Source organism: Ochotona princeps, chromosome 10, assembly GCF_030435755.1.
Source record: "Ochotona princeps isolate mOchPri1 chromosome 10, mOchPri1.hap1, whole genome shotgun sequence".
NCBI classification, from domain to species: domain Eukaryota; kingdom Metazoa; phylum Chordata; class Mammalia; order Lagomorpha; family Ochotonidae; genus Ochotona; species Ochotona princeps.
In genome coordinates, this window is record NC_080841.1 from 13,329,408 (window position 1) to 13,353,827 (window position 24,420).

Genomic DNA, 24,420 nt, shown 5'->3' on the forward strand with positions numbered 1-24,420 from the left:
CTGAACAAAAATGAGCAGTAGATAGGAACATCTGTGTTGGTCAGATTTAAAACAAGGCAAAGAACTTTGAGCATTTTGGTTTTCTAAATTTTCTTTGTGGTTTTTGGGAGAGTTTACTGTGAACAGCGTACCACCACTGTCACCCCTTGGAACCAGTAGTTCTTTGTATAACTCTCAGGTGAAATAGAATTTTATGAATGTGATTCTCTTTTACAGTGACTGATACCCCTGTCTTTCTAATCAGTAAGTGGTGTAAAAAGGGAATTTAGATAGTAACTTAGGGGTGAGCATTTGGCACATCAGTTAAGAGGCCCACGCTTCCTATCAGGCTGCCTGCACGGGAGTCCTGTCTCCAGGTCTGATCCAGCTCCTGCTGTATGTACTCTGGGGCAGCAGGGCTGGCTCAGGAGCTTGGAGCCCTGCTGCCCCAGGGGAGACCCAGCTGGGGTCTGGCTTCCGATTCAGCCAGGCCGCTGGCTGTTGGCAAAGCCTGGGGAGTAAACCTGCAGGTAGGTGGAACATCTTCTTCTTTTTTTTTTTTTTTTTTTTTTAATTTATTTATTTTATTACAAACTCAGATATACAGAGAGGAGGAGAGACAGAGAGGAAGATCTTCCGTCCGATGATTCACTCCCCAAGTGAGCCTCAACGGGCTGGTGTGCGCCGATCCGAAGCCAGGAACCAGGAACCTCTTCCGGGTCTCCCACGTGGGTCCAGGGTCCCAACTGCTTTCCCAGGCCACAAGCAGAGAACTGGATGGGAAGTGGAGCTGCTGGGCTTAGAACCGGCGCCCATATGGGATCCCGGGGTGTTCAAGGCGAGGACTTTTAGCCGCTAGGCCACGCCACCGGGCCTGGTGGAACATCTTCTTTCTCTCCCTCCTCCCAACTCCCTTGCCTCTGCCTCCACCACTTATTCTAACTCTGCTTTCTAAGTAAATAAATAAAACTTTTAAAAATAAGTTGTACTTTCTCTCATCACTTAATATAAAAGAGTTACTTCTGTGAACTTTTTCTAGGTTCTAACCCAGAGTTGATCATCTGGTTCCTATTTCTGAAACTGGAAGCTTATCAAGATGAGAATCTATTTGTTTTGTTTCAAAGTATGTCTTTAGCTTATATTGATAATATTCTTCAGATATTTTTCTCCATTAAGTGTTTTTTTTTAAAGATTTATTTACATTTATTGTAAAGTCAGATATACAGAGAGGAAGATCTTCCGTCCGATGATTCACTCCCCAAGTGACTGCAACGGCCGGTGCTGCGCCGATCCAAAGCCAGGAGCCAGGAGCTTCCTCCAGGTCTCCCAGACAGGTGCAGGGTCCCTAGGATTTGGGCCGTCCTCGTCTGCTTTTCCCAGGCCACAAGCAGGGAGCTGGATGGGAAGTGGAGCTGCCGGGATTAGAACCGGTGCCCATATGGGATCCTGGCGCGTTCAAGGTGAGGACTTTAGCCGCTAGGCCACTGTGCCGGACACTCCATTAAGTGTTACAAGCAGTTTATGTTCCTTGAAATTTCAGGTGTGTTCCAATGTGAAGGAAGTAAGATTTGAAAGTCTGTCTTTTTTTTTTTTTTTTTTTTTTTAAAGATTTATTTTGTTCTTATTACAAAGTCAGATATACGGAGAGGAAGATCTTCCGTCCAATGATTCACTCCCCAAGTGACCACAATGGCTGGTGCTGTGCTGATCCGAAGGCAGGTCTCCTCCAGGTCTCCCACACGGGTGCAGGGTCCCAAAGCTTTGGGCCATCCTCAACTGCTTTCCCAGGCCACAGGCAGGGAGCTGGATGGGAAGTGGAGCTGCTGGGATTAGAACCGGTGCCCATATGGGATCCCGTCACGTTCAAGGCAAGGACTTTAGCCACTAGACCATGCCACCGGGCCCAAGAAAGTCTGTCTTGAGCCCGGAGCAGTAGCCTACTAGATAAAGCCCTCTCTTTGCACACATCAGGATACCATATTGTCACTGGTTCATATCCCAACTGTTCCACTTGCCTTCTAGCTTCCTGCTTATGGCCTGGGAAGGTAGTAGAGGATGGGCCAAAGCTTTGGGACTCTGCACCCACATGGGAAATCCAGAGGAGGCTCCTGGCTTCTGGCTTTGCATCGGCTCAGCTCTGGCTGTTGCAGCTGCTTGGGTAGTGAACCAGTGGATGGAAGATCTTTTCACTGTCTCCTCGTGTGTGTGTGTGTGTGTGTGTGTGTATGCCTGCCTTTCAAATAAAATAAAGTAAATCCTTAAAAAAATAAGGGGATAATCGGGGCCTGGTGCGAATGCGTAGTGGTTAAGGTCCTCGCCTTAAACGCACCAGGATCCCTATGGGCACCGGTTCTAATCCCGGCAGCCCTGCTTCCCATCCAGCTCCCTGCTTGTGACCTGGGAAAGCAGTTGAGGATGGCCAAAGCCTTGGGATGCTGCACCTGCAGGGGAGACCAGGAAGAAGCTCTTGGCTCCTGGCTTTGGACCGGCTCAGCTCCAGCCGTTACGGCTGCTTGGGGAGTGAAATCATTGGATGGAAGATCTTCTTCTCTGTCTCTCCTCCTCTCTGTATATTTGACTTGGAATAAAGAATAACCTAAGAATCCCAGGGCCACTGTTGTGACAAAGATGGTGAAGCCATAGCCTACAATGCGAGCATCCTGTACGTGTGTTAGTTCAAGTCCCAGATACTCCATTTCCAATCCAACTCCCTGCTAACGTGCATGAAGATTTATTTGCCCGTATTTATCACTCTTCAATATGTTGGTTCACTCCCCAGATGGCTGCAATGGCCAGGGCTGCACCATGCTGAAGCCAGGAGCCAAGAATTCCATCTAGAACTCCCACGTGGGCGCAGAGACCCAAGGACTTGAGCCAAATCCCAGTGCTATCCCAGGCGCAGAAACAGCTAGACAGGAAGTGGAGCAACTGGGACTCAACCCAGAATCTATATGGGATGCCCCAAATAAACAAATCCTAAAGAATAGAAAGCATGTGAGAATTCAACTAAATGGCCAGACATAAAATACAACAGTCAAGAGCCTTTTTGTTTTTGGTTTAAAAAATAAAGCCATTTATAATGGCAACAAAAAAGTTGAAATATTTTGGAATAAACAGATTCTGTACAAGAATATATTGGAAGAAACTGTTTAAACACTGCTGAAAGGCTTAAAGATCGATATGGACAAATGGAAAGATATACCCTGTCATTGGATAGTGCATCCCAACATTACAGATGAACTAGACAAGTTAACACTTTGGCTCAAAGCATTTGTGGTAAAGAATATTCAGACCTCTGTAAATTAGGGTGGTATCGTATCACTGGGGTAAACATGGGCTGCTTATTATTTTTATTATTATTTTTATTGGAACGGCAGGATTCACAGAAAGGTCTTGTTTCTGTGGGTTCACTCCCCAGATGTCTGCAATGGCCAGAGCTGAGCTGATACCCACAGGGCACAGGGTCCCAAGGCTTTGGGCTGTCCTCCATTGCTATCCCCAGGCCACAGGCAGGGAGCTGGATGGGAAGTAGAGTAGCCAGGATGTGAACTGGCGCCTATATTGGATGCTGTCACTTGAAGGTGGAGGATTAGCCTGTTGAGTCACATATTTTTAATAGTAAAAAAAATGCTGGGACAACATAGCCATTGGTGATTAAATCCATATCTCGCACCATGTAAATAAACTCCAAATGGGTTAGGAATCTAAATGTAAGAAGTGAAACCGTATGAGTTCTAGAAAAAAACATGAATAAATTTCTCTTTAACTTTAACATTAGCAAAAGCTTTCTATGACTCAATATCAGAAACAGTGAAAGAAAATATAAATTTGCTGAAGAATTTTCTTACAATTTGCATGGCAAAAAACCACATGCAAGAAGTCCAAAGAGAACTGATACTTCCCCTACAGCATATGTCATAGAAAAAAGAGTAAAATCTTTAATATGTAAAGAACTCTTAAAAATTGAGAAACAAAACAACTAAAACCCCAACAGGAAAGTGATTGGGGTGGGGAGACCATTTACCCCATCCCTCTATGCAAATAATCAAATAATTACACTCACTTGGGATTAGAGGAATACAAAATAAAACAGCACTGAAATACCACTCCTCATCTATCAGGTTGACAAGAAATTAAAATATTCTGCTGGCGGTACTGCACAGGAACACATTGCTGGTAAAAGTACAAATTGATATCATCCTCTGGGACACATTTGAGCAGACTTCACACCACATCCAGGCAGTAACCTCATGAGGGGCAGTGGTACTTGTGGGAACCTACCGTGAAGCCATACCTTCAACAGTAGGAAAATACAGATGCATGGTGTTGTTGCAGCATTGTTTATAAAAAATGGACCATTGTCTAGGCCTGGGGTGTGGTTTGAATGAAGTTGCGTGCTTCTGTGTAAGTTATATTCTGCAACTGTGAGGAAGAACTGATTTGTAGTTATTTCCAGGATGTGTAAACTAAAAAAAAATGATATATTGCTTTTCATGTCAGCAGTAAGAGACCAGGAGATGTACATATGTCTTGCTCATTTTTTGCGAAAAAAAACAAAGGAAGATAAACCAGGAACCATATGGGTGGGAAAAGAAGAAAGTGAAAGCAAATTGATGGAGATGAGTAAGGATGGACACTTTCTGGAAGAGTCCTTTTGCGTAGCTTTGGGTGTTAGACTTAAGTTTCACATAACCAAGTAAATAATTAAAATCAGCAACGTGAAGGAGAACCTCCAAATGACGTACAGTGGTAAATGAACCTCACTGTATTACATGTGAACAACATAACTAGATGGTGAGGAAGACAAGAACTAACCTAAGTCAATGGAGAAAATAGCACAAGGGTGCTTCACAAAGTTCTTGGTGGCCAGGGGGGAGAAGAGAGTATTTTGGTGCAAAACATATTTTGAAATCCATTTATATAGTCATCAAATAGTTCATGGAAATTTTGTACTTTCGGGAAAACCATGGATTTCAGAAGAACTTAAGCTTATCTTTCAATTCCTGGTTTTTTATTTGAGAGTCAGAGATGGATAGAGAGCTGTCATGTACTGGCTCATGCCCCAGATGCCCCCAGCAGCTTGGGCAGCGCCAGGCAGAAGCTGGGGTGTAGGAGCCCTATGCTCGTTCCTGGATAGCAGGGTGGATACTTGAGCCTTCTCGTGGGCTGGCCCACAGAGTGCATGTTAGTAGGAAACTGGAATTGTGTGTGGAGCCAGACCTTGAACCCAGACACTTCATGGATGATTCAGACATCTCACTCTGTTTTAGCTGCTAAACCAAAAACCTCCACAAATTTCTTCAAGTACCATTGTATTTGACTGCAGACTGTAGGCTATAGAAAAAAATTACATAAAAACTTTACTTTCAGTCATCTGTTTTCACAAGGATATGGGGTAATAGTTACATAATTACATGGAATTATAAAACGGAGCCAATAAGTGAATGCATTTTGGATAGTGCAGCAAAGTTTATCACTGTGAGAAAGGGTCAAGAAGGAGTAGCATGAACCCTGAGGTGCTGGATTGACATCTGAATTGTTAGTGTGAGAGTTGGGTAGACGGACAGCTGTGGGGGTGCACTGTATTTGCTAATTCTGATCTCCCAGAGGAACTAGAAATAGTGATACCCAGGAAGCAGTGAGCACTCCTAGTAACCACATCTTGTTTTCTAATTAGAATTCTCCACTAAAAGGTATCAGGTCTCCTTGGAGAAGAAATTAATTCCAGGACTGAGGCAGAGAAAACAGAAGAGAAGCCTAGAACGTCCTGTGATTTCATTTCAGAAAATAAGCAGAGGGGTGGTGCTTTGGCCCATCTACTCTGGTCTGAAGTTGCCAGATGCTGGCTTTAGCCTGGCCCAGTCATGTTTGTTGTAGCCATTTGGAGGGTGAACCAGCAGATGGAATAGCTCTGTGTGTGTCACTTCCTCTTTGATGCCCTGCCTTTCAAATAAATCTTTTTTTAAACTGTAGAGGGCCCGCCTGATAGTACGGTCACCAGCATCTCCCTGGAAGGCGAGTTTCAATCCCAGCTATTCCACCTTCCTGGTAATGCACCTGAGAAGGCAGCACAAGACCATCCACGTATTTGGGTCCCTGCCACCATGGCTGAAGACCAGGATGGAGTTCCTGACTTCCTGGGCCAGAGCTGGCTATTGGGGCCACTTGGGAAGTGAAGCAGCAGGTGGAAAGCTGTCTCCCCCATTCTTTGGCTCTGCTTTCCAGGACTTGAAAAGGGTAGAGGCAGATAGAAGTACTTAGGACCAAAGGCCAAATTGAAACAATTCAATTAGAAGATAAAAAATCATGCTGGACTAGTAGAACTAGAATAAAATACATGTTTATAAAATCCACAGTGGCGTGAATAAATGAAGGAATTCTATTTTACTGGAAACTTTTTGTAGTTCTACTTTATAGGAAACTTTAATGAACAAGTGAAGAATCACCGTTAGGTACACAGTTGTGCTGCAGGCAGCATCCAGAGGGAAGTCAGAAGCAACGGGCAAGAATTTGAAAGGAGGCAGACAGCATCATGGCGTAGTCTGAAAACCTTTTCCTTAGATATTTAGTAATTGGAAATGAAAAAACAGTGGAGACACTCAGCCTAACCTCACAAGGCGATCAGGGTTAACATCACCAGTAACACAACTATCAGCATTGTTTACTCCCTGAGAGACTGTCCTGAGAACACAACCATCATTTTCTGATACACTTGCCAAAAATGCTTGACCTCAGGGCTGGTGGTATATATATCATTCTAAACTGCAGCTAGCAGTGCTGCCATCCCATCTTATGTCCAGCTGCCCCGCTTACAACCTGTTCCCATTTGATGTACCCGAAGGGCAGCAAGGATGGCTAAGTGCCTAGACCCCTGCCATCAACTGCAAGACCGGGATGGTTCCTGGCTGCAGCCTGGCTGGTACCTATTGCAGCCATTTGGGAAATAAACCAACAGGTTAGAGATCTGTGTCTCTCCCCTCATCAGTCTAATCATGAGGAAACTTTTTTTTTTAAGATTTATTTTATTCTTATTACAAAGTCAGATATACAGAGAGGAAAATCTTCCATTCGCTGATTCACTCCCCAAGTGACCGCAACGGTCGGAGATGCGCCAATCCAAAGCCAGGAGACCAGAGTCTGCTCCAGGTCTTCACGCGATTGTAAGGTCCCAAGGCTTTGAGCCATCCTTGACTGCTTTCCCAGGCCACTGTCGTCCAGCAAGGAGCTGGATGGGAAGCAGGGCTGCCAGGATTAGAACTGGCACCCATATGGGATCCCGGTATGTGCAAGGCAAGGATTTTAGCCACTATGCTATAGCACCGGGCCCCCAACATTGTTCTTAATGGCTTTTTTTTTTTTAAGATTTATTTTATTTTCATTACAAAGTCAGATATACAGAGAGGAGGAGAGACAGAGAGGAAGATCTTCCATCCAATGATTCACTCCCCAAGTGACTGGAATGGCCGGTGCTGTGCCAATCCGAAGCTGGGAGCCAGGAACCTCCTGCAGGTCTCCCACACAGGTGCAGGGTCCCAAGGCTTTGGGCCATCCTCAACTACTTTCCCAGGCCACAGGCAGGGAGCTGGATGAGAAGTGGAACTGCTGTGATTAGAACTGGCACCCATATGGGATTCCCGTCACGTTCAAGATGAGGACTTTAGCCGCTAGGCCACTGCGCCAGGCCCGGCTTATTTATTTGAAAGACAGAATTGCAGAGAGAGAAGAGACAGATTTTTCATCTGCTGTTTCATTCCTTGTATGGTTGTGAAGGCTGGGCTCGGCCAGCTTTCCTGAAGGAATCTCATGTTGTAATTTGTCTGTGGGAAACCGAAATGGAGTTGACATCACCTGGCCCAGCCCTAGACTAGTACAGACATTTGGTGGATGAACCAGAAGAAAGAGCCATCTCATTGTGTTGGTTTTCCTCTGTCACTCAGATAAACACTTAAGAAAGTTCTTTAAAAATGGAAGCTAATTATGTTTATTTTGCAAACAAGAGTCATTTTTCTTAAAGTTTTTAGTTGCATGGCAGGTGTTGAGCTAAGCGCATTCCAGTCTGAATTGTGGGTCAGGAAGCTGAGGTTTAGGAAGAATGTGAAATTGTCCCAGGACAGCCGTTTCACGATGTGAACCTAAGCTTGCTCCAACCAGGTTTTTGCTCTTTTCCACTTTGGTAACTCCCTCTGAATGGAAAGTTTCAACACGCTCATCTCACCCCTTCAAGAAAAGCTGTGTATTAGGATGTCTAGTTGATATTCTAGTTAACTATTCACGCAGCAGCACAGTGTTGTCCAGTGGAAGTGCGAAATGATTGATATATGAAATACTGAGTTTTCCAACAACTGTATTTTAAAAAGCAAAAAATTAGATTGATTTTCGTTGTGTTTACATTCACGTGATGTGTGCACAGTATTTACACATGGAATCAATAGAAAGATGAAGATACTTTTCTCTTCACAGTACATTTGCAATCTGGCATGTGTTTTATTTTTGTGTGTTGTCAGTTCTCAATTCCACGGTCAGATCCTTAGCCACTGTGACTAACTCTTGCTGTATTGTCTAATAATCCTGGGTTGTGAGATGTGCAAATTATAACGTACTCGGGCCGGCCTGGTGGCCTAGCGGCTGAAGTCCTCGCCTTGAACATGCTGGGATCCCATGTGGGCGCCGGTTCTAATCCTGGCAGCTCCACTTCCCATCCAGCTCCCTGCTTGTGGCCTGGGAAAGCAGTCAAGGACGACCCAAAGCCTTGGGACCCTGGACCCACGTGGGAGACCTGGAAGAAGTTCCTGGCTCCTGGCTTCAGATCGGCACAGCACTGGCCGTAGTGGTCACTTGGGGAGTGAATCATTGGACGGAAGATCTTCCTCTCTGTCTCTCCTCCTTTCTGTATATCTGACTTTGTAATAAAAATAAATAATAAAAAAATTATACTCTGGAACTTAGATTTTTCTTCCTCTTTTCACAAATACTTGCTAGTTGACTACTTAGGTATAAATTTGATCAAAATTTTAATGTGGAAGTAAGAATTGTTTTCAGTTTCCCAGTAGGTTCTATTTCTATTGCTTATATGGATCCAAGGTTAAGATTTATATTGCCTACTGCCAGTAATTCATGGCAACACTTGTCTTTTGGGCCTGAGCCTGTGAAGCCAGGTTTTCTTATACTTAATCATCTCATGGCTCTGTTGTCCTGAAAGTCCTTCTAGGTTTTCCTTGGGGTCAGGTGATCCCATTTCTCTGTTGGTGGCTGAGGTCTCTGGTCTGAGGGAAAGGCATTGTCGTCTTGAAAGGGAGGATAGTTGGAGATGCGGTGCCGGGACCAGTTGTCATAAGCTGCCTTGCTGTACAGGCCAATCTCTCATTTGAAGATATCAGTCTTAGCAGTTGTCAGCATTTTTAGAAGCAGTGGGTCTAGTTTCTTTCTGAAATCTTGTTGGCATCAGAAGTAGAGCCCAGGAAACTGCTATGGTTTTCCTGGATTTTCTTAGACTCACCAGAAAATGTTCTCTTTCAGAATTTGGTGTTCACCTGGCAGAGCTGACTGTGGATCCCCAGGGGGCACTGGCAATCCGTCAGGTAAGCCTAGGCTGGCCCAACATATAAATAATTTCCCTTTTGTGGTCATGAAACTTCCTTATGGGAAAAAGAAAGAGCAAGGCCATTTTATAAATCACCTGTGATTTGTATCAGATTTAGGCTTAATTGAAATATCTCATACCATGTGTATAGTTTTTAATATGCAGAACAACCTTTTTCTTGCTGTACTACTTGGTGTGTTCTATTCACAGCTGGCATCCGTCATCTTGAAGCAGTATGTGGAGACCCACTGGTGCGCACAGTCAGAGAAGTTTCGGCCTCCTGAAACGACAGAGCGGGTAAGGACAATTCCTTGATGAGTCTACATGTGAGATCTGAGGGGTTTAAGAAATTAGTTGGGGCTGGCGTTGTGGTGTAGTGATAAAAAGCCACCTGCAATGCCAGCATCCCATGTGGATGCCAGTTGAGTCTCAGCAGCTCCACTTTTGATCCAACTCCCCCAACAAAATACATCTGGGAAAGCAGTGGAGGATGGCCCAAGGTCTTGGGCCCCTGCACCTGTGTAGGAGACCTTGAAGAAACTCCTGGCTCAGCCCTGTTATTGCCATTTGAGAAGTGAACCTGTAGATAGAAGGTGTGTGTGTGTGTGTAACTTTGCCTTTCAAACAAGTAAAATAAACTTTAAAAAGAGGGGCGGGGTTAGGGCCTGGAGTGGTAGCCTAGTGACTAAAGTCCTCACCTTGCACACACTAGGATCCCATATGAGTGCCAGTTCATGTCCCAGTGGCCCCACTTCCAATCCAGATCCCTGCCTGTGGTCTGGAAAAGTAGTCAAATAGTCCAGGACAGCCCAAAGCCTTGGGATCCTGCATCCGCATGGAAAATCCAGAAGAGGCTCTGGGCTTTTAATTTAAAATGCAGCCTTATAGAGAAAGGGAGAGAGATCTTCCGTCTTCTGGTTCACTCCCAAAATATTCACAATGACCAAAAACTAAGTTAATCTAAGCCAGGAGCCAGGAACTTCCTTCACTTCTCCCACATGGGTGCAGGGACCCAAGGGCTTGAGCCATACTCTGATGCTTTCACAGGTCATAAATAGGAAGCTAGATGGGAACTAAAGCAGCTGGAAGAGGAGTCAGTATCCACATGGGATGCTCATGGTGCAAGGTGAAAGATTGGCCTTTTGAGGCACCACTCCAGCCCCAAAATAAATTAGACTGAGGCCAGTACTATGACACAGTGCAATAAACTTCTGCTTGCAGCGTTGGTATCCAATATGGGTGCCAGTTTGAGTCCTGGCTGCTTGCTACACTTCCAATCTAACTCCTGCTTATGACCTAGGAAAGCAGTTAAGTATGACTGAAGTCCTGGGGTCCCTATACCTACATGGGATACCTGAAAGAAGTTCCTGGTTCCCAACTTCAGATTAGCTCAATTCTAGCTGTTGGAGCCATTTGGAGAATGAACTAGCTGATGGAAGACATCTTTTTGTTGCTCCTCCCTTTAACTCTGCCTTTCAATAAAAATAAAATAAGTCTTTAAAAAGAAAGATCCGACTGTCAACATGTTCTGACAACATGGAGCAGTCTAAAGGCAAGAAATTGGTGCCTGGTGTTGTGGATGCTGCATACAGGGAGCCTGAGCATCAGACTGGCCTGTGTTGGGATTCTGGTCCACTTTTCACAGTCTGAGATCATCAAAATACTGAACTTCTGAGTCCCAGTTTCCTAAATCTCTAAAATTATGGTTAAAATACTAGCTTCAAAGAGTTTAGAATTAAGTGATATTTCTACTTCATACAGTGCTATACAACCATTGCGACACACCCCCCCTGAAATTTGGGTATATAAAGTCTTATACAATCTTGGCCATCTGAGTTTTTGACTATTATGGACATATTTTGAAACTGTGATGTCCAGTATAACTATTAGCTACATGTGGCTATTGAGCACTGAAATTGATGCTAAGGAAGTATTTTATTTAATTTTTAACAATAGCTAATGCAGTTGATGGCTCCTGTAATAGATAATGTATCTTGTAAGTGGATTACTAGTCCAGTTTATATGTAGAAGTTTCCTAAGGACGTGTAGTCCCTGGTGTACATTTTTCCAGTACTAGCCTCTGCTGCTCATTTAAAACCTGATCTAATGGCACACGTGGACTTTTCTCCTCTATAGGCAAAAATTGTCATCCGAGAACTGTTGCCCAATGGATTGAGAGAATCAATAAGCAAGGTACGCTCCAGTGTGGCCTATGCAGTGTCAGCCATTGCCCACTGGGACTGGCCGGAAGCATGGCCCCAGCTCTTCAACCTGCTCATGGAGATGTTGGTGAGCGGAGACCTAAATGCTGTCCACGGAGCCATGCGTGTGCTGACAGGTACCAGGAGCCTTTCCCCTGCTGTGTGCTGGAGTGGGAACTGCTCCCGATACTTCTCCTTCCTACTAGTGTCTTACCCCCAGCTCTCCTAGGGAATTAAGTCGGAATAGTACTATTTCTGCTACCATGCCTTACCACATAAGGATGCAGCAATAGCACAGTGACTGATAATTCAGATTTAGAATTCACTTTTTGGCTTTACTATGACCCTGCAGTTCTTCGCTTACTCTTTCTTTTGAGGAGTGGCGTACCTTTGCTAAGTTACAAAATTTTGGCAAATCAATACAGTACTCTTTAAAATAACAAAATTGTATGTCTTGTTGAAGTCATATGTCGTAGTACCCAATGCCACTCCAAAAATACCATTGAAGTACCAGATCAAACACTGGTTTAACAGAGCAAGTTATTTTCTATAAATTCACGTCCTTGAACCTCTACACCTGTGCCTTGGACAGCAAGATGGGCTGCCAAGTTTCCTGGCAGCTATCCTGCAGTGTGCACGAAGAGGCTGTTCTGTTCACTCTGGGTTGATACGCCAGGCAGCGTGCTGACACATGGACAGCTCATGTTCTCAGGAGTGTCAAGACACTCACTTCAGATGATGCCTTGACTCAGGAGCCCTGCATCTTTCCTGGACTGTGTTCCCAGAGCCTGACGCCAGCGCTTACCCAGCCCCACTCAATGCAGACATTTGAGAAGTGAGCCAGTTCATGTGAACACAGATGCCCTGTCTCTGTCCCCTCCCTTCACCTCTTCCATTTTCCCTCTCTCATTCTACCTCTCAAATAAATAGGAAAGACAGAGCTGGTATAGGGGCACAACAGGCCCAACTAGCACCTACAAGAAGGTTATCCCACATCAGTGCTGATTTGAGTCCTGCTGCTCCAGTTCTGATACTGCTCACTGCTGCTGTGCCTGGGAAAGCAGCAGAAGAGAGGAAGGGAGAACAGAAGGGAGACCTGGATGGGAGTTCCAGGCTGCTGGCTTGAGCCAGGCTGGTACAGCCGTCGGGAGTCTGAACCAACCAGATGTTAGAAGCCTGTGTCCATCCCTGTGTCTCCCTGTAACTTTTTTTTTTAAGATTTATTTATTTTTCGGGGGGTGGAAGTTTGGGGGGAAATCCCAGTCTGTACGAAATTGTAACACATAATTTGAAAATTCAAAATAAATATATATGTGTAATTTTTTGAATATTTATTTATTTTTTTTATTGGAAAGGCAGATACACAGAGAGGAGGAGAGACAGAGAAGGTCTTCCGTCTGTTGATTCACTCCCCAAGTAGCCGTAGCAGCTGGAGCTGAGCCAATCCGAAGCCAGGAGCTTCTTCAGGTCTCCCACACGGGTGCAGGGTCCCAAAGCTTTGGGCTGTCCTCGACTGCTTTCCCAGGCCACAAGCAGGGAGCTGGATGGGAAGTGGGGCCGCCAGGATTAGAACCGGTGCCCATATGGGATCCCGATGTGTTCAAGGCAAGGACTTTAACCGCTATGCTATCACGCCAGGCCCCCTGTAACTCTTTAATAATACTTAATTTTCAAAATGTTTGTTATTAGGTGAGGGGATTGCAGACCTCTGAGCAGGGTGGAGGCAGGCAGAGGAGGTGGGGGTAAGGAAAAATTCCCACCCTCCCTCCTGTGACTGCAGAACAATCAGATGTTGCTGCCAGATTACTTCAGCCTCAGAGAACAGCGTCACCCCAAGAACTCTTTAAAATAAATAAGTTATTTTTTTTAAAGGAAAGGATCTTTCCCTTTTATGCAAGTAGTTTTTACAAATCTGACCTGTATCTTAACCTGTTTTCTTGTGACTTACTGGCTTACCCGAAATGTCTTTTTGCCTGGTAGTGAATGCTGGTTCCATCCTTTTTGAATCACAATATGCTGAACTTGACATCCAGGCTAAAATGACTAGCCCTGTGATATTAACATCAGATATCAATATTATGTCAAAAGTAAGTCCTTCCTCTGTTGTTTTGAAGCTCCCCCTTCACATGGCCCCGCTGCCTGTTCTTACTTTCCGCAGTATTACCGAGTGCCTGTGGCGGAGCTACAGTTTTTAGCTCAGATCAGAGAGATGAACATGTTCCATGCTTGGATTTTCACTTCCGTTTCCGTTGCTTCTCCTCTATGATTCAATCTTCAGGTATATTCATATGGAATCGACCGTCTGGTTTTTTCTGAACAACTTCATGTGCTGGGATCTCACCAACTTCTCTACCAAGGAAGGAAACCTTTTCCTTCCAATGCAAAGTTCAGTTGCGAACCTGATCAGGGTGCTGACTAAAGAAATCACTGCTCAGTGAGATCACTTCGCTGTCAGCTGTTGGGAAAATATGTGTCCTTTGTAATGGAGTCACCAGGCGTGGAGTTGGAGGCAGCCAACTCCATTCCCAGAGAGCTACTCTGAATATTTTCAAAAGAAAGTAGATTGTTCTCTGACAAAGGAACACAGGCACGCATGAAAGTCAAAAGCAGCTGGGAATTGGGACTCATCCTCCTAAGGGATTTTTGAGGTGTTGTGCCATCCTCTAGGCCAGCTTATGTATACTATAAAAGAGATAGAAGGCTCATGGGGTGAGGGGAATGCAGACACAGAAACTGAGGCTTGGAATGCACAGAAGGTTTTTGATCTCAAAAAATTTTGGAGATTGAGATGTTGCTAAATTGAGGCTGCCAGGAATGCTTGAGAGAGGCAAAAATGTGATTAAGTGCTGTGCTAGAATTAAATTATATTACACTTTTCATAAAATTTACCATTATGCTATTTATAATATTTATTTGAGCTAATTTTGGGAGTGTTCAAATAAAATAGAATACTCTCAAAACTTAACTTCAACCCAGTTCCCTGCTTTATGCACCTTGGAAAGCAGGGGGAGGTGGCCCAGGTGCTTGGAACCTCTACACCCACATGGAAGAAACAGAAGAAGCACTTAGCTTCTGGCCTCAGTCTAGTTCAACCCTAGTCATTGTAGCCATTTGAGGAGTGAACAAGCAGATGAAATATCTCTCTTTCTGCCTGCTCCCTCCCCATCCCTATCTCTAACTCTGCCTTTCTTTTAAAGATTTTTTTTTTCTATTGGAAAGTCAAATATACAGAGAGGAGGAGAGACAGAGGAAGATTTTCCGTCTGTTGATTCACTCCCCAAGTGGCTGCAATGGCTGGAGCTGAGCCAATCCAAAGCCAGGAACTCTTCTGGGTTCCCATTGCAGGTACAGGGTCCCAAGGCTTTAGGTCGTCCTCGACTGTTTTCCCAGGCCACAAGCAAGGAGCTGGATGGGAAGTGGGGCCACTGATAGAGGAATCGGCTCTCATATGGGATCCTGGTGTGCGCAAGGCAAGGACTTTTAGGCACTAAGCTACTATGCCGGGCCCTAACTCTGCCTTTCAGATAAGTAAATCTTAATAAAACAAAAACAAAAACCCAGAATTTATTGTCCATGAGGAAATCGGCTAGTAAGAAAGACTCAGCCTTGAATATTTGATCTTCATTTGACTTGTGGAAATCAGTGCTGCCCAAGGTTGTGAGGGATATCAGTCTAGAAAATGCCAGCTTGCATCTTTAGCTCTGTAGTCTTCTGGACATGTCCCAACTAATTAATTCCATTTTCATATTGATGCTGCAAAAGGGCATCACATAAATAAGCAATAATTGGAGCTTAAAGGCTTGTATCAGCGTTGAATAGATGTGAATGTTTATGCGATCTTTGTGTTTGGAAGTAAGGGAAAAATGACCCCAATTTCCCTAACCTTCGTCAAGCCTCATCCTACAAATAGGTTGTTTTTTTCTACATTCACATAGGAAATCACTTTCTGTTAGTTAGTAGTGCCTCTATCTTTTAGGTCAATAAATACAATCCACTGAAAGAGTAGCGTATACAGGTTGGAGTTGAAGCCAGTTGCATTTGGCAAAGCAGGTTGCCAAGAAAAATACTAAAAGGGGAACCAGAGATAAAAACCTTGTAGTGCACCTGAGTGTTGACAGATGGACCCGTACTGGTTTAATTTTGGATTTTCTGAAGGTATCCACGCAAGGACTTGTGCAATTCTGTTGCATATTTCCCTTGAATATTTACATTAAGATCTTCTTTCTTAATGTCTGGTATTTTGTTCATCACCATGTTTTCTGTTTTACCTCCTGACCTCTAACTCCTGCTGGGCTTCCTTCTCCTAGTTGAGCCACAAAGCCTGTGTCTTTAGCTGTGTACTGTTTTGGAGTTGCCACCTTGGAACAATTCTGGACTTTTTGTACTTAATGTCTTTTGTATGTTTTTATAACAGTACTATTCATTTCTTTGTAGAATTCACGCGAGAAGTGACAGACACACAGATGCCACTCGTTGCTCCTGTTATTCTCCCGGAAATGTATAAGATCTTCACCATGGCTGAGGTATGAAATCTCGGCTCCAAGATGACAGCCAGCAAGGGCTGTTGAGGCCCCGCTCAGCCTCCACCTCTCAGGTGTTTGGTGTCGAGCCCCATACCTAAGGCTAGGACGGACAGAGAGCCGGACTCTGCTTTAGCTGCAGACTTGTCACTCATGATAAAAGCAAGCCTGTGATTTTAAAAAAGTATAGTTGTAGAAATAATTTCTATTTGCTGGCACGTCCTAACCCCTAATACTTTGTGTCTTTATACCAACTGTGATTCCCATTGCAATATCCCACCTTAGCTAAGTATTTAGAAGCAGTCTGTCACTCCATTGCATGTTACAGACCTTTAATATACTGTGAAAGTATTTGATTAACTTGTATATGAATGGTAACCTGTTTACGGTGAGATACAAATACAGATAGCTCCAGGGTGATGCTTGGGTCTTGGTATTTTCTTCTATTTCTAGCCAGTCATCTGCATTTTAAAAGAAGTGCTTTTGCCATCTTGGGCTTTGAGCATTATCTACCCTGGCAGTTTTTATCTGATCTGCTCATAGAGGCCTTTATAATCAGCTAGTCTCAATAAGCTCCAACATGATTCTGCTTTAATCATCTGAATTATAGAAGTCTGTCCTCTAAACAGGGGTGAGTTAATTCCCACATCTCTGAGGGATCTGACATCGTTTGAGGAATGACTAGTCATGGACTTACTTCTAATCACAGGTACACATGTGCATTCGTACTCTCATCTCATGACTGCTGTCACCTTTTCCCCAGGTGTATGGTATTCGAACCCGTTCCCGAGCTGTGGAGATTTTTACCACTTGTGCGCACATGATCTGTAACATGGAGGAGCTGGAAAAGGTAGGTTGTCACTGTCCTGCAGCAATGGACTTGATGCACAGAGTCTATAATAACACTCATGGACTCTAACTGATGGTCAATAGTTGAAGCTTATTAGTAGCATCAAACTTTATAGACCAAGGGTCATATAGGATAAGGGAGGAGCTTATCTATGGAACCCATCAATTGTTTGTTTTTTTTTTTTTAAATTATTTTCTAATAATCTTACTTAGTTGATTAGGGAACAAAGTGTCAAGGGTTACAGGGTGAAAGTGGGTAATACCATTGTTTCCACATCAATATCATTTTACCCTGTATCTGGGGTCAGGGAAAAAAACAAAGGGAAAAGCCCTACCCAACCTCCCACCCATCCCAGATCCCCAACGGGAGGCACGCTCTGAGGGTCCTGCTCATACAGTTTTGATAGTTCATCAGTTCTGGATTGCTGCCAATCTCTCAGTTCTAATCGCAATGAACCCTATTCAGAATCCACAGGCTTACAGTCTCTTCATGGTTGGGGTTCTAAGCTCAGCAGTTCAGTTGGAGGGATCTCCAAAGAAACTTCATATAAGATGATCCCAGGCCTGATTCTTGCGCGAGTTTGCTAGTACAGAGTCCGACACCGTCCGTCACACCAATCACCTTATGCTCATGCTGGTCGTTGGGATTGCTGGGTTTGTTCTGTTTCCAGCCCTGTCTTCTTCGTGAACCAGTGGGTGTTGTAGTCCAGTTCGATCCTGCCCACTTCATACTCGGTCCTCACGCAAACCAGTTGGAGCTGCAGCCTAGTTGGGGTGACTCCCCATAACCCCCACCAGTTCTGCCCCCTACCCTGGTTCCCATGCTTGCCAGTACGCACCGCAGGCTTGTCAAGTCTGTCCCACCTCCTGTTTAGCTCTCGCACATGTCGATGGGCATTAAAGCCCAGCTCAACCCAACCAACCTATTATCCAGCCCACACACCTACTGGCAGGTGCCCTTCTGTACAGCCACCCTTGCCCCTGTCCTCGTGTTCGTGCTGTCCAATGGGAGTGGTGCCCCGAAGGAGGTGCCCACTATTTCCCTTCTAGGCCACACTCACTCCCAGATTATGCACTCTCCAGGTAGTTCTGGCATTTGACTTGACAGAATTAGCTCCAAGTGCCAGCCTCTGCCAGCTAGTACTGCGACTAGCCCAACCAACCCTCATCCACTCTAGTTTTTGCTTGCACTAGTCGGAACAGTCAGCCCACCGTGGCCCTTCCCTTATCTAGCCCACATGAGGCCCACAGGTGTAATAGCCCTGCCTATTCTGATCTGCCCCCATCCCGACTCATGCTTTCCAATGGAAGTAGTTGTCCAGCAGGGGAGCCCACATTCCCCTGTCAGCTTTGCCTCCTCCCCCTGATTATCACATGTGCTGTTTGGGCGCTGCAACCACATCTGGTACAGCTCATCTCACCTTGGCATTCCTTATTGTGTACTAGTATGTGTCGCAACCGAACCTGGCTCGACCCACACTCTGTCCTGGCGCTCGGACTCACCAGCGGGTGATGTGAGCAGGTTCGACCTGGTCTGCCCCCAGTCCATGCCATGTGTATACCAGTGGGATAATTTCCATAGCCTGTTCTGGGCTGTTTCCTATTGTGCTTCTTGCGCTTACCTATAGGGACTGTGTCCTGCCAGAGGAGTTGCCCAGGCTCCTCCATCAGAAACTCCCAGTGCCAGGTTTTGCGCGTACCAGTGAGTCCATGAGCCAGCCCTGTTCAGTTCACCTCCTATCCTAGCAGGAACAGTGGTGTTTCCTGACTGTTCTTCAACCCAATCTGGGAACCCATCAATTGTTTCCATACCCTTGTTTGGAGCTGTTGTATATCCCACCATCTATTCTCATTCACATGCTATCCACTCAGTTGTTCTCATGCAAATGATATCTAATCAGTTACACAAATGGCATCTATCCAGTTCTCATACAAATATTATCCTATCAGCAGTAATCCTGTGGTCATTGACCTTCTAGGGTCACACTGTCCTTCTACAAATCCCCCTTCTGTGTTTTTTAGAGCAGAAAATGGGGAGAAGCAATATTATTTTTATAACAGCTATAATTTCTCCTGAGCTAGCATGTTTTTGACCTAAATCAGAGTGGCACAGGAACAGTGAAAGGATCAATATTAACATCCATCATATATAACAGCTGAGTACAAACTTAATGTCAAGGTTTTTAGCATTAACAGTTTTCTATAGTAGGTGAGCCTACATCCAGCCAGAGTCCTTGTCAAGCCCTTCTGTTGCTGGCAAAACAGTGGTTTGTTGCATGACAGCCATGTCTGAATGCCCACTGCCCTAGTGTGGTAGCCAGAGCTGACATTTTGATGAGGTTTTTAGTGTGCAGAGAGCTTGATGAAGCTCCTTATCCAAATATAAATATATATATATATATATATATAGAGAGAGAGAGAGAATGTCACCCAACTTTCCTTCTCCATTAGTGCTCCTTCACATGAAGCAAAGGCACCTGAAAGATGCTGAGCCCTGTGATTAAGAAGCAGTTATGGAAAGCTGAGCCTTTTATAATGACATTTTAGGGGATTCAGATGTTGGTTAGAGAATTAGGGCATCTTGGAGAATACCTCAGGTGACTTTATAGCTGTGTCCTAAATGTGACCTGGGCCTGGAGTGAGCCCTGCATGCCTACACTTCCAGTGTTTGCTAGGTCAGCTGAAGCCCTGGCTGAGGGGATTTGTCCAGCCCTGACTCTTGATTTTTGTTCCCAGGGTGCGGCTAAAGTCCTGATCTTCCCTGTGGTACAGCAGTTCACAGAGGCCTTTGTGCAGGCCCTCCAGATCCCAGATGGCCCCACATCCGACAGTGGATTTAAAATGGAGGTCTTGAAGGTAAAGCTTGCTGCCAGTGAGCTGTTTGGAGTTTAAGCAGGAGGTCTGAAATCATTGATTTCTTGTCTATCACTTGTTAACTTCTCAGGCAGTGACAGCCCTGGTGAAAAACTTCCCAAAGCACATGGTGTCCTCCATGCAGCAGATTCTGCCCATTGTTTGGAACACTTTAACCGAGAGTGCAGCTTTATATCCTTTCCTGAAAGTCAAGGGTTTTGCTTGCCACCTGTGTAGGTGGAAATCTAGCCTGGGGTCTTACGGTCATGTGGTTCCACTGGATCTGTGGAATATGGTTGGAATTTGCGATATCCCCTTGTAGGGTATATGAAAAGCAGAGTCAAAATTCTGTTTCTTTACTCTTCATCATACTTATGTGAGGACAGAAGTAAATTATACAGAGGAAGTAGAAGATCCTGTGGATTCCGATGGTATGTAGCTTGTCTGATCTTTACAGAAATGCCAGATAATGGGAAGAAAAATCTGGGAGACAGTTTGTGCTCCTCAAGGAATTTTCTAGCTGAGTTTCCTTTTGATGTGTAAGATGTGAGGAGATGAAACCTGATATGTTTTTTTGTCCTGATCATCTTTTACCCATTCCTCATGTGTATTTAAATAGATCACATAAAATTGTAGAACTCTGGGGTTGGTAAAAGGCCATTAGAGGCCATTTAATTCCACTGTTTCCTGGTGTTTTGTCTATTCTAATTTGAAGTCCCAGATAATCTTGTTTTTGTTTCTGTTTGGATATTTTTAAATATTTTAGATCAAAAATAGACATGCTAATATGCATTCAGTGTTTCTGGTTCTTTTTTAACTAGGGAATTTTATATTCTATAAGTTTTCTTTTTTTTTAACGATTTTTTTCATGCATTCATTTGAAAGGCAGAATAAAAGAGAAATCGTCTACCTGCTGGTTCGCTCCTCAAATGCCCACTGCAGCCAAAGCTGGGCCAGGCTGAAGCCAGGAGACGGAAATTCCATCCCTGTCTCCCGTGAGGATGGCAGGTGTCCACATATTTGGGCCATCGAGTGCTACCTCCTAGTCACTTTAGCAGGAAGCTGGACATCCCAGTAACAGCTTAACCCACTGTGCCACAGCCTGTGACACAGTTCAGACCCTTCTGCCAATTCCTTAGGAGTAAAAATTATCAAGCACTTTAAGTATCCATTGATAATGAAGTTTATTTCTAGTATATAGGCTTTCCTTTTGCATTATTATCATTAATTCATGTTCTTGTGTATTTCCCATAGGTGAAGTCCTGGGCTTTGAAAATCTCGTCTTTAGCATATTTGAGTTTGTCCATGCGCTGCTAGAAAATAGCAAATTCAAAAGCACTGTTAAGAAAGCCTTGCCTGAGTTGATTTACTATATAATCCTGTACATGCAAATTACTGAGGAGCAGGTAAGTAACACATTGTAGGTCGCCATCAGCTAGTAGTGGAAGGTACAGATAGATCAATGGAGGCCTTGGCCAAGTGAGTCCTGTGCCTAAAAATAAACACCAAGAGAATAACCCTGTGTAATGGTCCAAGAAAGATTTGGCATCATTTTATTGTCAATTCCCTGGGTATTAGAGTTTTATCCACTCGTAAATTGGGTAAGTGGATTTCCAGAATACTTTGTCTCTTAGGAAGATCTCTGTTGGCCACTAACCGAAGACCCCTGTTCAATGCCTAGATAGTGAAATTCAAACACAGATGGCGCCTCACATATAAAAGAACATAGGTGCTGACGTAACTTTCGCAGTAGATACCTTATCACATTTCTGTATCCTAAATACATTCAGAAAATCTTTCAAAGGATACCAGCTGATTGGCGGTAACAGAATGAGTGGTCCCCAAATCCAAACTGGTTAAGTAGCATTAACGAATTCCCCTTTCCTTAACAAGTGACTGGTTTTGCTACAATAGAAAATAAGACTTTTGAGGGTGGAGTTTATTCAGAATCAGAGATTGAAGTCTCCTGTGTCTGTGATAAGAAGGAAGCATGTGAACCATATCGGCAGCCTCATAAGACCTCACGTAATCATGTCTTCAGATTAAAGTATGGACGGCCAACCCACAGCAGTTTGTAGAAGACGAAGATGATGATACCTTCTCCTATACCGTTAGGATTGCAGCCCAGGACCTGTTGCTGGTAAGAGGGTCACCTCCGTGCTCCAACCAGAGCATTCCATGTGGTCACTTAGACTTTGCTGTTCCTCAGTGTGTAACAAGGTAAACAGTGCTTGGTGCGTGGCTTTATATCAGACTGTTGGGGAATGCGAGAGAGCTTCCCAAATGAGATTTAAAACTCAGATTCCAGGTTCTTGCCAGTGGGTCTAATTTTTAAGTAAGTATTAGATGTAACGATTATACAGAAGATGAGGTATTCTGATGAGCAGGAAAGTTAAATCAAGAATATTACCATTTAATCCACTCTTCAGCAGCAATCTATGATACATACCCAAAGTTAACAAATTTTCTTTGGGTGGGAGCTTGCTGGTGATTCCCTTCTCATTATCATTTTAGTGTTTCTAAGGTCCCAGTGGAAGATTGCACTCGTTTTTCCTTTAGTAGATTAACCTTATATTTTCATTTTTATGAATGGGCTTCAAGAAAGTAAATACCAGGGCCTCTGGCATCCAGAGCTCAACATGCCCTCTTCCTGTCTAATCTGCTGAATACGGCTGAAGGGAGCACCTGGCTGGCCTTCACACTGCCGACTGCAAGTGTGCGGATGCTACTTTAATCATGCTGGAGTTCTGAACTGATGGGGTCATGGTCTTAATACCTGATCACAGCGTAGCATGTGCATCTGAAAGATTTTGAACTTTCATTTCCAGCAGTCTGCACTAAAGTAGTTTGCACTGACATGCGTTTGAAGGTATCAATGTGCCCATTAGCCTTTCTCCCTCCCTCCCTAGGCTGTGGCCTCAGATTTCCAGAACGAGAGTGCAGCAGCCCTGGCCGCTGCAGCCACTCGGCATTTACAAGAAGCCGAGCAAACCAAAAACAGTGGCACCGAGCACTGGTAAGGAGGAGAACAGATGCTTAATGTGAGATCAGACTTAAGGCAAACAAGTTCTTGCTCTGAATCGTTTGTTCCAAAGTAGTTCTTCCACATCATAAAATGATGGATGCTTTTATTTTACCCACTTTTAGGAAGCCTTGAAAGACTGTACTTTTATTTATTTATTTTTGCAAAGTTTATTTAATCTTATATATTTGAAAAGCAGAAAGAAGAGAGAAGCAAAAATAATCCTCTTGTTCACTCCAGTGCCTACAATAGCTGCTGCTGGGGCAAGCTGAAGCCTGGAACTTACTCTAGGTTTGTGATGTGGGTGGCAGGAAGCTGAGATTGACAGTGGAGCCAGGACTAAAGTCAAGCTGTTACAGTATAACAAGGAATCCTAACCACATGTCAAAGGCTTGCCACCATGCTGTTTCAATTTTCTAAAATCTGTGACTAAATTTTATTATTTTCAGCTTGATAGTTTGGATTGCAAGGGTAGATAAATGGGTCCTTTAGGTTGGATTGAGGTGGAATGCCCTTTCCTCAAAAATATACCTTTTTTGTCACTGTAGTTTGTGTTACAAGGCTATGGTATCCCTTTGGCAGGTGGAAGATCCACGAGGCATGCATGCTTGCCCTAGGGTCAGTGAAATCCATCATCACGGACAGTGTGAAAAATGGCAGGATTCACTTTGACATGCATGGGTTCCTGACCAACGTCATCCTGGCAGACCTCAACCTCTCAGGTACGTTTCGGCACATGTCAGCATTCTGAGAGCTGTGGAGGCCCAGGTCGTCCCGGTCCAAGTGTTCCCTCAGGTGAAATGGGTGTGTATGTGCTTGGGGTGGGAATCTTGGCATTGGAGAGCTTGGGCTTTTGCGGATATCTGATAAAGCAGTCCAGGGAATTTTCCTCAGGCTTCACCTAGTAGGAGTCTAGTGTTGCCTAATTCATTATAGTATGCTGTCTTCCCCCTCTGGTGAGAGCTCCCATGTATGGATGCTTTTGGCATTTCAGTGGAATGCAAATCTTACTGCTGTACCTTGAGAACTCTGATTTACTAAGTCCAGAATGCCCTCCAGCATTCTGTGTCAGACTCATTCTTCCTGTTTCTTTCCTGTCATTTTTTTAATACTATGTTCTTGGACAGTATCCACATAATGAAAACATTCCAGAGCCTGGAGCAATAGCCTAGCCTTGCACACATCGGTACCCCATATGGGCATTGGTTCGTATCCTGGTGGCCCCACTTTCCATCCAGCTCCCTGGGAAAGCAGTTGAGGACGGCCCAAAGCCTTGGGACCCTGTACCCGCATGGGAGATCCGGAAGAGCCTCTGGGCTCCTGGCTTTGGGTCAGCGCAGGTCCAAGCCGTTGCAACCACTTGGAGAGTGAATCAGCGGATGGAAGATCTTTTTCTCTATCTCTTCTCCTTCTGTA

The 24,420-nt window shown here is 44.4% G+C and overlaps 1 protein-coding gene across 2 annotated transcripts in view; it reads left to right on the forward strand.

Moving 5' to 3' along the window:
- Positions 1–24,420, forward strand: part of IPO9 (importin 9) — a 50,051-nt gene that overhangs the window by 4,672 nt on the left and 20,959 nt on the right. For both annotated transcript variants that reach the window (XM_058668999.1, XM_058669000.1), the window contains exons 2-13: positions 9,496–9,557; positions 9,770–9,856; positions 11,696–11,897; positions 16,195–16,283; positions 17,044–17,130; positions 19,866–19,985; positions 20,074–20,174; positions 20,355–20,413; positions 21,237–21,388; positions 22,024–22,122; positions 22,892–22,998; positions 23,587–23,726. In XM_058668999.1, coding sequence (XP_058524982.1) covers positions 9,496–9,557; positions 9,770–9,856; positions 11,696–11,897; positions 16,195–16,283; positions 17,044–17,130; positions 19,866–19,985; positions 20,074–20,174; positions 20,355–20,413; positions 21,237–21,388; positions 22,024–22,122; positions 22,892–22,998; positions 23,587–23,726 — 1,305 coding nt within the window. The remainder of the gene's footprint in view (positions 1–9,495; positions 9,558–9,769; positions 9,857–11,695; positions 11,898–16,194; positions 16,284–17,043; positions 17,131–19,865; positions 19,986–20,073; positions 20,175–20,354; positions 20,414–21,236; positions 21,389–22,023; positions 22,123–22,891; positions 22,999–23,586; positions 23,727–24,420) is intronic.